The sequence below is a fragment of the Salarias fasciatus genome, chromosome 12, assembly GCF_902148845.1.
Source record: "Salarias fasciatus chromosome 12, fSalaFa1.1, whole genome shotgun sequence".
Classification (NCBI taxonomy): Eukaryota; Metazoa; Chordata; class Actinopteri; order Blenniiformes; family Blenniidae; genus Salarias; species Salarias fasciatus.
Genome location: NC_043756.1, coordinates 18,861,698 through 18,874,682, shown reverse-complemented (window position 1 = coordinate 18,874,682; position 12,985 = coordinate 18,861,698). Strand labels below are relative to the sequence as shown.

The 12,985-nt window shown below is 45.4% G+C and overlaps 1 protein-coding gene across 4 annotated transcripts in view; it reads right to left on the bottom strand.

Annotated features, from left to right (window-relative positions):
* The window catches only part of dmxl1 (Dmx like 1), a 43,941-nt gene that overhangs the window by 5,484 nt on the left and 25,472 nt on the right, over nt 1-12,985 (bottom strand). For 3 of the 4 annotated variants that reach the window (XM_030104110.1, XM_030104108.1, XM_030104109.1), the window contains 14 exons: nt 11,470-11,661; nt 11,271-11,347; nt 9,038-9,159; nt 7,023-7,280; nt 6,662-6,864; nt 6,274-6,422; nt 6,005-6,090; nt 5,716-5,917; nt 5,480-5,597; nt 5,054-5,116; nt 3,506-3,592; nt 2,439-2,557; nt 1,842-1,989; nt 231-291 (listed from right to left, as the gene is read on the bottom strand). In XM_030104110.1, the coding sequence (XP_029959970.1) occupies nt 231-291; nt 1,842-1,989; nt 2,439-2,557; nt 3,506-3,592; nt 5,054-5,116; nt 5,480-5,597; nt 5,716-5,917; nt 6,005-6,090; nt 6,274-6,422; nt 6,662-6,864; nt 7,023-7,280; nt 9,038-9,159; nt 11,271-11,347; nt 11,470-11,661 (1,885 nt within the window). The remainder of the gene's footprint in view (nt 1-230; nt 292-1,841; nt 1,990-2,438; nt 2,558-3,505; nt 3,593-5,053; nt 5,117-5,479; nt 5,598-5,715; nt 5,918-6,004; nt 6,091-6,273; nt 6,423-6,661; nt 6,865-7,022; nt 7,281-9,037; nt 9,160-11,270; nt 11,348-11,469; nt 11,662-12,985) is intronic. The other variant, XM_030104111.1, reaches the window with a different exon arrangement.

Genomic DNA, 12,985 nt, shown 5'->3' with positions numbered 1-12,985 from the left:
TCCCCACGCTCTGCAGTTTGACCAGAAAATACAAGCCTGCAGCGAGCGAGCTCACAGCAGTTCTGGGACCAGGAGGAGAAAATAGCATCGCTGAACATGAGAGGAGCTTTTCGGGGTTGGTGTAGTTCTCCACCCTGCAGGTGGTTTTAACACAGGCTACGACGACCGGACGGCACTCTGAGAGGCGGATTCTCCTCTGATCTCCTGTCGGACGGCGCGGTCCTACTTACAGTACGGCAGCGTGGGGTGGGAGGTCATCCTCCTCACGTTGTTGATGTTCCTCTTGATCATCTGGGAAGAGAAAAGGAATATTCCAGTGTTAAGTATTTTATTTATGGCTGCATTTTCAGTCAGCTAAAAAATAATCTAAAAGAAATTCATGAATTTTGTGTTGGGGTTAAATTTGTTTGGATGATTAACGGGTAAAGTGGGCCACAGAGGATAACTCCTCTTCTCACTCAACACAAAGTCAAGCTTAAGAACACGGCTGAATATTTTATATGAGATATTTCACACAGAGCAGAAGCAGTTGTGACGTTACTGTATACTGTAACTGACTTTTCCCTCTCACGTAGAGAGTTAGATGCAGCAGAAAGCTTTGGAGTGCTTTCTTCACTGCTGTAATAACTCGTCATCTTCGGCTGTGGCGGTGAGGTGGAGAGCTGGAAGTTTTTTATGTACTTCAACAGTTCAGACCAGGTTTAATCTCTGTTTTGGATCAGAGGAGCCTGATTTGCCAATTTGCAGGTCATTTATTATTCTGCAGATGTTTGAAACTCTGTCTCCTTGAACATCAGTGTTGCTTGTAATTTGACACCGGTATCGCATCTTTTTCAGTTCCAGCCTTGAGTAAAACGCTCCTGGAGAACGTCTGGAGGAGTCGCTGCTCTCGCCATCCGGCCGGGGACTGAGCCGGTTATTATCAACCAAGACGACTCATGTCTACTTGATTCAGAGACGCCGCTGCAACCACACTCGAACCAATCTCCCCCCTGCTGCTAATGCCCCGTTTCTCTGTAAAACAGCTTTTGCGCCACTTCCTCTCAGAAGAGAACCAGAGATCTAAACCCTGCCGTCGACAACATCTCCGCGTTCTCTGAGAGTCAATGAGGGGATTTAATGTCAGCCGTCATGTTGCTTTTGGCAAACTGGGTGCAGACAAAGATGAATTATTAATTTAAGTCGTTTGCACTGCTTTGAGGATTTTACTTTGAGTACAAAGGAGGCAGATTCAGAGCAACAGACAGCATCGGTTCATTCTAGCAAAGAGCTTTAATAAACAACACGCGGTTTATAAAAGCTTACGGACTTTATGCTACGTCTTCTTTTGATGAATCTCAAGATATTACAGCAAAAACTTGCGCTGATTGACAAATAATACAAATCGGCACGTAGTGAGTCAGCCTCAGATGAAAAAACCGATAAAGAGATGATAAAAACTATCATAATGTTTTTTAGAATCCAATTAATTACTGAAGGTAGAGGTTAAAGAATTGAAGTCTGACATTGATTTAAACTTGAGTTACAACAACAGTGTGTGTGTGTGTGTGTGTGTGTGTGTGTGTGTGTGTGTGTGTGTGTGTGTGTGTGTGTGTGTGTGTGTGTGTGTATGGACTCCTAATTCTATCAATATTTACACAAGTCATGCTAGATTTACGGTTATTATCCCCATTAAAAAAGGGAAATAAGGAAGCAACAAATGAAGTGACCGTTTAATCCAAGAGATAAAGACAAAAAAAATCCTTTTTTTGAGAAAAGACTTGCCAATAAAGACCAAGTGAGGTTGGGTATCATCACTGTGGAAGCAGCGCTCTGTGTTAGGGGTGTATAGTGGAGCTCACCACGGCCGCTCCCCTGCCGGTCTGCACGCCCCCGAGCCACGGCACGCTGATGGGTGTCCCGGGGCTGCTGTTGGTGTACGGCGTGGTGCCGTGGAGGGCTGCGAAGTCGTCCCGTGCGTGGACCACCAGGAAATCATCCCCGCCAACACTGCAGATGAAAACATTTGACACACAGAGGCTGTTTAGAAACCCATTTCCATTAAAAAAAAAAAAAAAAAAGGGGGGGGTGGGGGGGATTCTAACTGCAGCACGACTGACAAACCACCAGCGAGAGCTAACTTTAGAGAGGGGGAGAACAAGGCGTCCTGCAACAGATGGTGTGAATCTGATTTTAAAAACAAGAAGTCGGTCTGGCATTACATGAAAAGACAATCCGCAAAAGTGTGTGTGTCTGAGTCGATATATATACACACACACACACACACACTAACTCCCACATAACCATTACTAAGGCGGCCGTGCCATTCCAGGCCCACGCTGTGAGGGGCTGCTTGGTATTCGGGTGAAAAGGGGGGATTGGATGTTACTCACAGTCGGTGGTTACAAGTACAAGGAGTGGATAAAGACGTGTAGAGCCGGTCCAGATTGGACTCTTACCCTTTGACTTCAGCATCATCATCATCGATCCATGTCAGAATCTGTGTGGCCAAGATGGACGACACATCCAGCTCCTGAATGTCATGGGTGGAGGCCATGACTAAACAATTACGGTTTGCCTGAGAGGAAAGAAACAAAGTGGGGGAGAATGGTTCAGTCTTGGTGTGTTTGTAAAATTCGGAAACGTTAGAAGGTCCGAACAGCGAGACAGAGATTTCTTTAAAGCTCGGTTTGGCCTGTGGTCATAAAAACATTGAACTTTTTGTGGACTGATGACAACCTGTGGAGAATTTTCTCTTCTGATCATAGCTGAGATGAAAGCCTGCGCCACTGCTCGGCCGAGGATAAATAACCAGCCGAGGCTGAACAGTCTGAACCTGTCGCTCCATCAAACGAGGAAAACAAACATCAGCAGGGATGTGGTGTAACAGTTGTACCAACAGCTAAATTAAATCTGGATTTCTTCTAGAAAGTTATCACCAAGCAGAGTTGGGCTCAATGTTTAGCAACATGGTAAAACTCAACATTTCTCACCTGAAATAAAACACGTCTTAATGTCTGTGAGTAGATCAACGGACCATTTTTGTGTTCATCATCACCGCAGAGGAAATTATTCAGCCTCCTTTCAGCCGACGGCAGCCACTGCCAGCTGCTATGGGGACCTTATAAAGTAAGTGTCTTTTTGGCTGCTCGTTTTTTCAAAGACTCACTAAAGAAACTGTTGATTCCAGCAGTTTAAACGGGGATGATTTGCAGTTATTACAGACACTGAGGTGTCCGCCTTCATAGATGAATGATATTATCAGTCTGCAATACTTCACTGTTCGTTTAAACGCGTTTACTCTGACTAGAAGGAGTTTGTGCTCATATATCTGTGTCCAATAAACAAAATTGTTTTAACTTCAAATTAAGGCTCCTCACGGTAACGACTGAATTTCATCAATAAACAAACTGAATCAGAGTCATTATTCTGAAGGGGAACGTTACTGACGAGCAATTAAGTTGTCAGCAGTTAATCCGCCTCCCTTCTCTCGGGTTTTTGTTGCTGTTCAGTCACGTCTTGTTACCTTGTTGATGGCAAACGCTGTGATAATGTCTGATTCCTTGTGGATGATGCGCGCTTTCCCTCCGGGGCTGCCCAGATCTGACTCAGCCTGCAGACAACAGACAAACACACGGATCGTCACCCGAAAGAGTCAAATCGTTCCAACAGTTCCCTACAGACAGGCAAACAGCCAGAATTCCCCTTCATGTGAAGGAACTGATGACCCGACAAGATCCATGAGCTGGGTGTTGGCTGATCGGACGTAGGAGGAGGAGATTCGGGAGTCTAACTGAGCCGGTAACATAACGTTATCGCCACTGGGCAGAACTGGGAAAAAAACACACAGACTCTTGAGTACAAGAAGCACACACTGTACTAAAGAGGTCTGGAGGGATGCTGACAGTAAAGTAGATAATACTGTAGCTCTGCATGTTGCATAGAGACGGTGAAACTTATTCGAAATGAGACGGGCATCACTTAAACATGAGTCCGAGCTGAAGTCCTTTATCCGAGACGAAAAGACCGCATCTTTTATGTCTTCCTCCGTCACGTGGAGGGAAGTGAAACTTGACTCGCAGGAGTCTAAATGCGGCGGTTTGCCATTTGCCGGCGATCGCGTAATCCCTGCAGGACGCAGATTGACCGTGACAGCGCTGGGCCCCATTAATCAGAAGCTATTCAGCTCGGTGGCCCGTCCGCCGAGAGACTGGGTTAATTAGCACCGTGGCTAAATGGAGACGCTGTAACGTGGCAGCTCGCGCAGCCAGAGCCTGAAGATTAGAAAACCTCCGTGAAGCATCAGCGTACAGTGCAATTCAAAATTTATGGCTCGCATTCCCATGAATATTTAGACAGCTAAATGTAAGATTAATATCAAAGTGACAGGAGCATTCAGAGTTCGTGGCCCTTAAAGAACTTTTACTGTAATTCTGTCAAGATCGCGGTTTAATATTTGAGATTATATATGACAGACTGCATTTACTGCTCCGCTGTCGGAGGCAAATATGAGGAGCATAATGCTGCTCCGTCGCGTCGCCGGCCGCTGGTACGACTCCTGCCTCCTGTCGTACGGCACGGCGCTGAATCTTTCATGTGGCGTCACATCTGCACAACACTCTTCACTCAGGGGTCTTGTCAGATCGGAAGTGTAGCTGTGAAACAGATTTTACAAAGCACACGACCAAAACCTCTGGAAAAAAAAAACAAAACAAAACAACCTGAAGCGCAGGTTTGTATGATACCGACATATTTTACTGTACGGTGATCAACTGTCACCAACGGCGACAAATCAACAAAATTAATTTGCAGCAATTTTTTTTTCCAGTTGGTTCGTCGCTTAAAACCAGCTCTGCTTGTTTTCTCCATTCACTCTTCTTTTCCAGCTTAAAAGAACAAGCAGATTATTATTATCCCAGTATCTGTTGCCAAAGTCTGAAGAAAAGGCAAAGGTTGTTCAAATCCAATCTGCGGCATCGTATCTCATTGAAAATCTTCAATTTGTCAGGCTTTGCAGAAGATACTCAATCCTCTCCCACTCCAATAAGCAGCGATTGATCTGAAGCAGCAGTACCTGATTGGTTCCTGTCTCGTCCATCCCTGAACATTTCATATTGTCAGTCTGCTCCTCGACCGACTTTATATGTGTGGGGAAGAGGCACAGGGTACACAGACACACACATACACACGTACACACACCACACACATACACACACACAACAACAAGTGGTAAAACATGCAGACACACAGAGACGCAATTATTGTGCTGTTAATCAAACATGGTGTAATTATATGAATTAAAATGAAATTATCATCATGCAACAATACAGCGGGGTCGGCATGCAAAAACAAAACACCGCAAGTGCATCAATGAGTGACGTGAAAGCAATCCTGCTGAAGTCTTCTGGGGTAAATACATGTGCATCCAGGATTTTAGTGGTAACAGTTTTGGGGGAGACGCCTCATGCAGCAAGCGGACGCGGCCGAGACGGCAAAGTACCTGATTTGTGCCGGGTTTCTTGGCGAAGATGTTTCTGATGAAAGTCTCCTGGACCTCCTCCTGCTTGACTAAGAAGAGCCATAAACGCTTGATGGGCAGCGCCGAGTGGTGGCTCGTCCTGAAAACGACGACGACGACACAATGCTTAATGAATCGGATGTGCAGCATTGACTGATCATCCGCTCCTCAAAACGCCGCACTGTGATCGTGTTGACGACCCGCACTAAGTGTGGTACCTGAATGGGGTGTTGGACGGCTCGAACAGGGCTTTGTGTCTGAGCAAGGCGGGGCCTGTTGTGGCCGTCTCATCCTGGAAATGGGTGGAGATGTACTTGGAAGGCGGACCCCCGAAAAGCTCCAGCCTCTTCTGGAGCACCTGCTCCCAGCGCTGCAGCGTCTTCAGCACGGCGTGGCACAGCGGCGATCCCACCGGCAGGTCTGTGTTCGGAGACAAAACAAGCAGGCGATGAGATTAGCGGAGACGGGGCGGCGCTTATCTACATGGTGGTGCGGCGCTGTGTTTACCTAACAGATCATATCCTGCCATGGGGTAGAAGGACTTTAGGTTGACCAACACCAGCTGGACCATCGCCAGACGCATCAGACACCAGCTTGAAAGTGAGAAAGCGATTGCAATATCGGATTAGCGCTCTGAACAGAAAGGTCACCATCAGAAACACTGAAGACACGGAGCAGCACTCGGACGCCATGTGAGGCATGAATGAATGAAGGTGAAGAAGAGAGACGCCAGGCTGACTTGACGCCGAGTCGCCGGCTCGGCTGTGTGTCGCTACCTGTAGGAGTTGTGGTTCGAGTGCTCTCTCTGCGGAGAATTGGGGTCAAACACATCTTCGTATTCGTCGTCCTCGTCGTATTCGTCTTCGCTGTCTTGGCTCTCCTCTGAGTCATATTCGATTCTGTTTTCAGAGGGCGGCAGCGCCGGCTAGAGTGCAAACAGACAGCAGAGGCACACTTTATAGAAAACACTCAACAACAAAAAAAGTGCTTCTTTATAAATACTTGCTGCTATGCAAGTTGAATAACTCTTCATTCTAAATTACCACTGTGTTATTAGCAAAAGTTGATATAAATAACTCCAGATATGAAAAACAATCTATTCAGGACAAACTCCAACAAGAGACACAGGCTGGTGTTTTTCTCAGGGTGTCTGGCGGGGATTACCTTGGTGATGAAGTAATCCCAGATGCTGAGCTCTGGAGGCACAAATCGCTCTTTAAAGACAGAGGCAGCTTCCTGCTCCACAACGGGGCCGTGCCTGGGACTGGAGGGCCCCTCCCTGTCTGCCCCGGACTCCTCTCTGGATCCGCCGCGTGACGAGAGGAGCTTAAATCGTCTGGACTTCTTGTCGGAGCCGCTCGGGGAGGCTGGGATGAGAGATATAGTTAGATGGTTCTCTCTCCTGCCATGTCAAGTTTGACCTTGTGTACGAGAACCAGCCAGTAAATCTTTAAATAATTCCTAATCTGGAATCCTTGGATCTGATTTCGCTACGAGAGCAGCACAGAGACCCTACAGCGATCACCTGGTGGGGGGGTTCTCGTCGGACTGCTGGGTTTCGATATGACGGGCGTGCGGGCGCCTCCGCCGAACACCGTCACCCACAGCTTGCTGTTGAGCGGGTGGGCCACGATGCGGAACAGCTCGTGGCTGGAGTGAGTGGCCAGTCCGTGCACGAACAGGCTGAGGAAGACGGCGGTCAGGATCTCGCACAGCAGCACGGCCAAGCCGGGCTGGCTCTCCTCGCCCGCCGAGCTCAACAGGCGGACCAGAGAGGCGATACCTGGAGAGAGAGATGGAGGGGGGGGGGGGGGGCAATGGAAGCAAACGCATATTCAAAAAGGAAAATACTGTAGGACGGTCAAAAACAAATGTAATCCTGCTGTGGTCGCATTTTTTTTTTTTTTTTTTTTGCAGCTTGCAGTTTTTTTGCTTCGCATTCAGACAAAACAAACTCTTCAGAAAAATCAACAACACAGTTTCTGTGATACAAACCATAAACGCACATGAAGACCCGCATGATATTACCATGACAACAACCACAGGCGAGATAAATTATTTGAACTGATCCCACTGATGTAACGTCTCTGAAGTGCAGCAGATGTGCTTTAATACACAGCAGCCAATATAAACACTTCTATTTTCCTGAAGGAAATGCTTTCATTTGCAATAAAAGAACCGAACGGAAACACTGCAGGAGCGTGAACTTCATTTAGTCCATTGCCGGTGCGATGTTTGCAATCTCTATTTCTGGTATTTTGAGTTTAACCGTGTAGAGACCAGATGCGGCATCAGAGCGAGGGGACGAGCCGCTCTGCTCTTGTTTGCGCTGCAGACTTGTGACGGAGCGTGATTATTCGCCGCCGTCTGATGTGCGTTCTGTCACCAAAGCTGCCCACATAAAGTGCAAATGCACATTTCTCTGAGAAGTTTGCCTCCGGGGCCTTCTGCCACATGGAGTTATGGTAAGGGAAAGATGACAGGGGCTGAGTTTCTGTTAAGAAGGCTTTCTCAGTGGAAGCCCTGAAGGCAGATTTTACCCCACGTGCCGACTTCACAAGCGAAGACAACGACTCCCATGATGCCCACGCTGCTGGACGACTAACCCCGTCTCCGCTCGGGGGTTTGCCCCAGAGGCCCCCCTTTGGGATGAAAGCGTGTTGTGCGCTGTGTGCTTAAACACCAGGGCGCCCGGCTGTTTAATCCTTCATTGAGTCTGTGACAATATCTCGCTGTTACAGCGTTTATTCTCGTTTCTTTCAAATGAATAATAAAACCATTAACAAGTTGTGCTGAACGCTGATATGAGACACGAGAAGAGTTTCCAGATTTTGATAAACAGAAAGCATAAACAGTATTTGAAGCATTTCTTTCAGAAAATACGAATACAATTAAATATAAAAAAGCTTTCTTGGTATATAAAGTTAGTCCAAGTGAAACTTCTAAATAATTTAATATATACTAGGACAATTGACAAACATGTTACATAATCTATATATTCTGTGTGAAGATTAGACAAGAAACAAAGAATATCTCAGAATTTAACTAATTTCAAACCAGTTCTATGAGATGCAAATTATATATTATTTAACAAATATTCACAAAGGTAAGAAAGTAAATACATCTTTAAACATCCTTTAATGACAATCACGGCTTTGCATTTTTAACATCTAAGGTTACGTGTCCTTAGATCTTCCTTTAACCCGAGCGGCTTGGATTTCTTTACAGTCTGTTCTCAAATGACGCACCAAAAAACACCTTGCAAGGGATTTCTACTCATAACACAGGAAGTCAGTTACATAGAACACAAAGAAGAACGACTGATGGATGTTTTTATTTGGGTAATTCGTGCAAATGCAAGCTCACTGCAAATTTCCTTTACTTTTATATTCTGTAAACTGTGATTGGATACACTTATATAAACCGTTTCTATCTTCAAAAGGGCTTCAAACTGAATACCACAGGCATCAGAACCTGAAGTGGTGGAGAATGAGGTCTTACTTTGAAATGAGTGAAAGAAGTTTGTTTGGATTGATTTACCTGGCCACTGTGCCGGAGACGTGTTGGGCTGAACGGACTCGTCCATGCTGACGGTTCGGAGCGGCTGCTTCTGAGAGAGCAGCACGCTCTGGTACACGGTGCCGGTGAAATGGTTGACGTGGCTGAGGGAGGGACGGGCCCCGCGGGGTCGGCGGGAGAACACCAAACAAAAACACTTGTATTAAACATGAGAGGCGGTGCTGGAAAGAGAAATTTCAAAATGTAGGGTAGCTGTGAATACGTAACGCCAAAGTGTTTTCCCACTTTAAACTTGGTCGTGAATTCGTGGCTGTTTCTATCTAAAAGAGGCAACTGCTGTCAATCTCTGTTTTGCAAGGTGGTGAAATGCTGAGAGGCTGCGTCTCAGGTTGACGGTTTTAACCATTCTGTTAGGTAATCGAGCTTCCTGATGAAGAAAACATCACTGCATCAAGCTCTCATATCAAGTGGATTTTGGAAAAAAGAAACCAAGATGAATGGTGGGAAGAAATGTTTTTTCTCCCCAACAGAAAATGTGGAAAGCTTAATCCTCCAGAGAGTTTATTACCCAACACTTAATAAGACCCTCTTTTCAGCTTCTGTGAAGTAAACCAATTGGATCCTCATCAAAAAGAATTGAAAAGGTGAAGAGAACGTCGTTCAGAAGAGGGAGGAGGAGCAGTTTGTGTTCCCTAAAACAAATCGGATCCCTAAAGCGAAGACGATTCATGGATAAGTGCAGGCAGTTAATCCCATTAGCATCCAAACGCAAAGCTTGAGTTCATAACACCTAACGACAAACCGCAGATTCAGGTAATCTGTAATCTGATGACGAGATGAACAAATAACCAAAGATCAATAAAGACATCATAAACCTGACAGCTCTCTGTTTCTGCGACCTACATCTACAAAACATCTAAAAAATTCACTCTTACACTTGCTCAGATACTCAGGAGGGGAAAAAAAATAGAAGAGAAATTTCATCAAACCTCAGTAGTGGCACACCAGGAGAGTTTATATCATGATTAGCATAACAAAGACCGTGTTAAATTAGAAATAGCCCAGCTAATTTAGTTAGACTGCTCTGCTGTGAGGGTGTGTGTGTGTGTGTGTGCGTGTATGAGAGGATGCAACAGCAATTCCTCACTTAATCGCATCACTTAAAGCTGAGTCAAGTCTGAAATACCAAGGTCAGTGAAGTTGCTGAAAGAATGATGAATGTTTTCACTCCAAGTTGGGGAAACAGAAAAAAGAAGAAGAAAAAAAAAAAAACAAAGAAGAGAAACTCCTTTTTGTCAAATAATTTAACTGATACAAGCTATTCTGCCTCTGCAGCTCTGTGGCTTAAGGTCCCAGTCTGGTGAAGCATTAGTTCAAATAATTTGGTACATCATCAAACATTCTGGCAGAACCGTGACAGGAAGCCACACAGCAGCACGCCTGTAAGCCAAATGGGTTCTGCTCAGAAACAATGTAACACACACACACATACACATACACACACTCACACGCTCATTCGTCAACCCAGAGTTTGAATCCTGGCGGGTTGTTGTCAAAGTGATTGGGAGATACGCTACATGAAAGTCTTAAATAAACAATGTTGGTCCCATCTGTCAAAACCAAAAAAATCTGATTAAGTATTTACAATAGGAATGACAAACAGCAGCCTGCCAGCTTTCATAATTCATTCTCAACATGATCAAAACAGACAAGTGACTGTCACAATTCTGCTCTGGATACATGCAACCCTTCTTTTATCATGCCTTGTGTCGCAGCCATTATCGCGCGTTGCGGAGCCGGAGCCGAGCGCGCGTCCAGACGAGCTCAGAAAGGCCTCTCTGCCATTCGGCGTTACGTTTGTTTTGTTCGACCTGAACTTTATGTGTGCATTAGCCTCTCATTATAAAGTATGCTTGGTTACCAGTAGTTGTGTCCCTTTCCTATTATTTCTTATTATTCTGCTCCAATAAGCCTAGGAGCCCTGACTGACACACACACACACACACACACACACACACACACACACACACACACTTTGGGAAACTGGAGGACAGAAATAAAATCTGTTATTGTGAGCATTTTGGTTTGGATCCACAGAGAGAGAGAGAAAAAAAGCTAAATTAGATTAGATTTGACAGGTTGTGACTGCATTAACAGTCTGAACGAATGTGGTGGACAATCACCCACAATGAGCCGAACACATTTTGAATCAGTTCATAGCTAAAAATAGAAAAATAATAAAAGCAGCAATCACCTGTAGGTGTGTCCATCGCACAGACACTGATATATGCAGGCCGACAGTGAGGCAGCCAGCGTGTGCATCACGTAGATCTAGAAAAAAAAAAAAAGAGCAAAACAATTTAGTTTAGTGAGTTTAGTGTTTTTTGGAGCAGACAGCCTCTTTCTTCAGCTCTGCGACACTTTTAGCTGATTTCGACAAAAGCCCGTCTCACCTCATTGTTTACAAAATCGGGATGCGGAGGCGAGTCGAGCGCGTTGATGGTGTGCAGGATGTCGTGGGTGAGGTTGGTGAGGTAGACCATGGGATTGGCCACCACGGTCTTCACGCTGGCCGTACAGGCCATGAGCAGCGGGACGGAGGAGGGCTGAGCGCTCAGCGCCACCGCGGACTGGACGGAGTCATCCTGCGAGCAGAGGGAGCATGTCGGAATCAATACAGCCGGCGTGACGCCAACACGTGCGCTCAGAGAAAGACGGATTCAAACGTCACGCTTCAGAAAGCAAACTTAAAAATAAATTTCTTTTCTTGGAAGGGAGCTGAACGTCTGAATGACTTGTAGTAATGACAAGATGAGCCAACGGCTGGAAACGTCATGTATGGTTTCTAAGTTTTCCCACTCTGTGTGTGTGTGTGTGTGTGTGGAAGGCTGAGCAGTGCTTTGACAGGGGCGGCTGGTCTTGTGTCTGTTAATCAGATTTCCGAGGACGTCTCTCAGCGGATCCCGCAGCAGGCTCGTGTTAATCATGTTTGATCAATCATATTCATTTGTCAGTAACCTCCTTCAAAGGAGCTCTACTGAAGCCGAGGCGAAGCGAGATACAGAAATTTCCTCGACAACAATAAAGGAATCTGACAGCCCTGAGACCAAAGCTGGAACCAAAGAAACCGACTTTACTTCAGAATCAAAGTGGTTCGACTTTAAAAGACTCCCGGTGCCCATCCGCCGCGCTCCGTGTCAGCTCAAGGAGTTGTTTACCTCCTGCAATCTGACTTAGTCTGAGTCAGACCCTCCTTAAACCTGTCAGCCAGAGCACATTGTTCTGGGACAGAGAACGTGTGTGTGTGTGTGTGCGTGTGTGTGTCAGACTCGGGAATGGAGTTGCATTAACACAAGCTATTCCGATGGCTTCATGCTGGCCTTTCATGCATACAGTACGTTGCTGCTCATCTGCTCACTATCCGATTCTTCAGAGAGAATCTGTGAGGAGTTAAATAACGTGGAAGCTTCACGCCGGCAGGATCGCAGCTTGTTTTTTTACTTTTATATATTTGCAGCTAATGGTTATTACATTCCGGTCTCTTCTGTTGCACAAACATTTATTCTGTTCAGGTTGTGTTCTTATCCAAAAAGAATCAATCACAATTTCAACTCTTAAAGGCACATTAAGTTTGTTTTGGCAGATAGATTCAGCTTCTCTGACAAGGTTTGAGCAATTAGCAAAGGAAAATACAGCGAAGGCTCATTGATATTGACACCGTCAAACCGAAATGTCTGGACGGAGAAAATACACTGTCATCATGAAATACTAGACTGCAACAAGTGCTCATTAAAAGCTGACATCGAACTTGAAATCAGGGAAATGATGAGAACAAAACACTAAAAAGGCTTCATTAGTAATCTGTCACTTGATAACATTTAATGATTTTGTTTATTTAAAACTAAGATTTAATATTCACCACTTTTACTGGTATAATATCAAAGAAACAAACCAGCATGAGAAAACAAT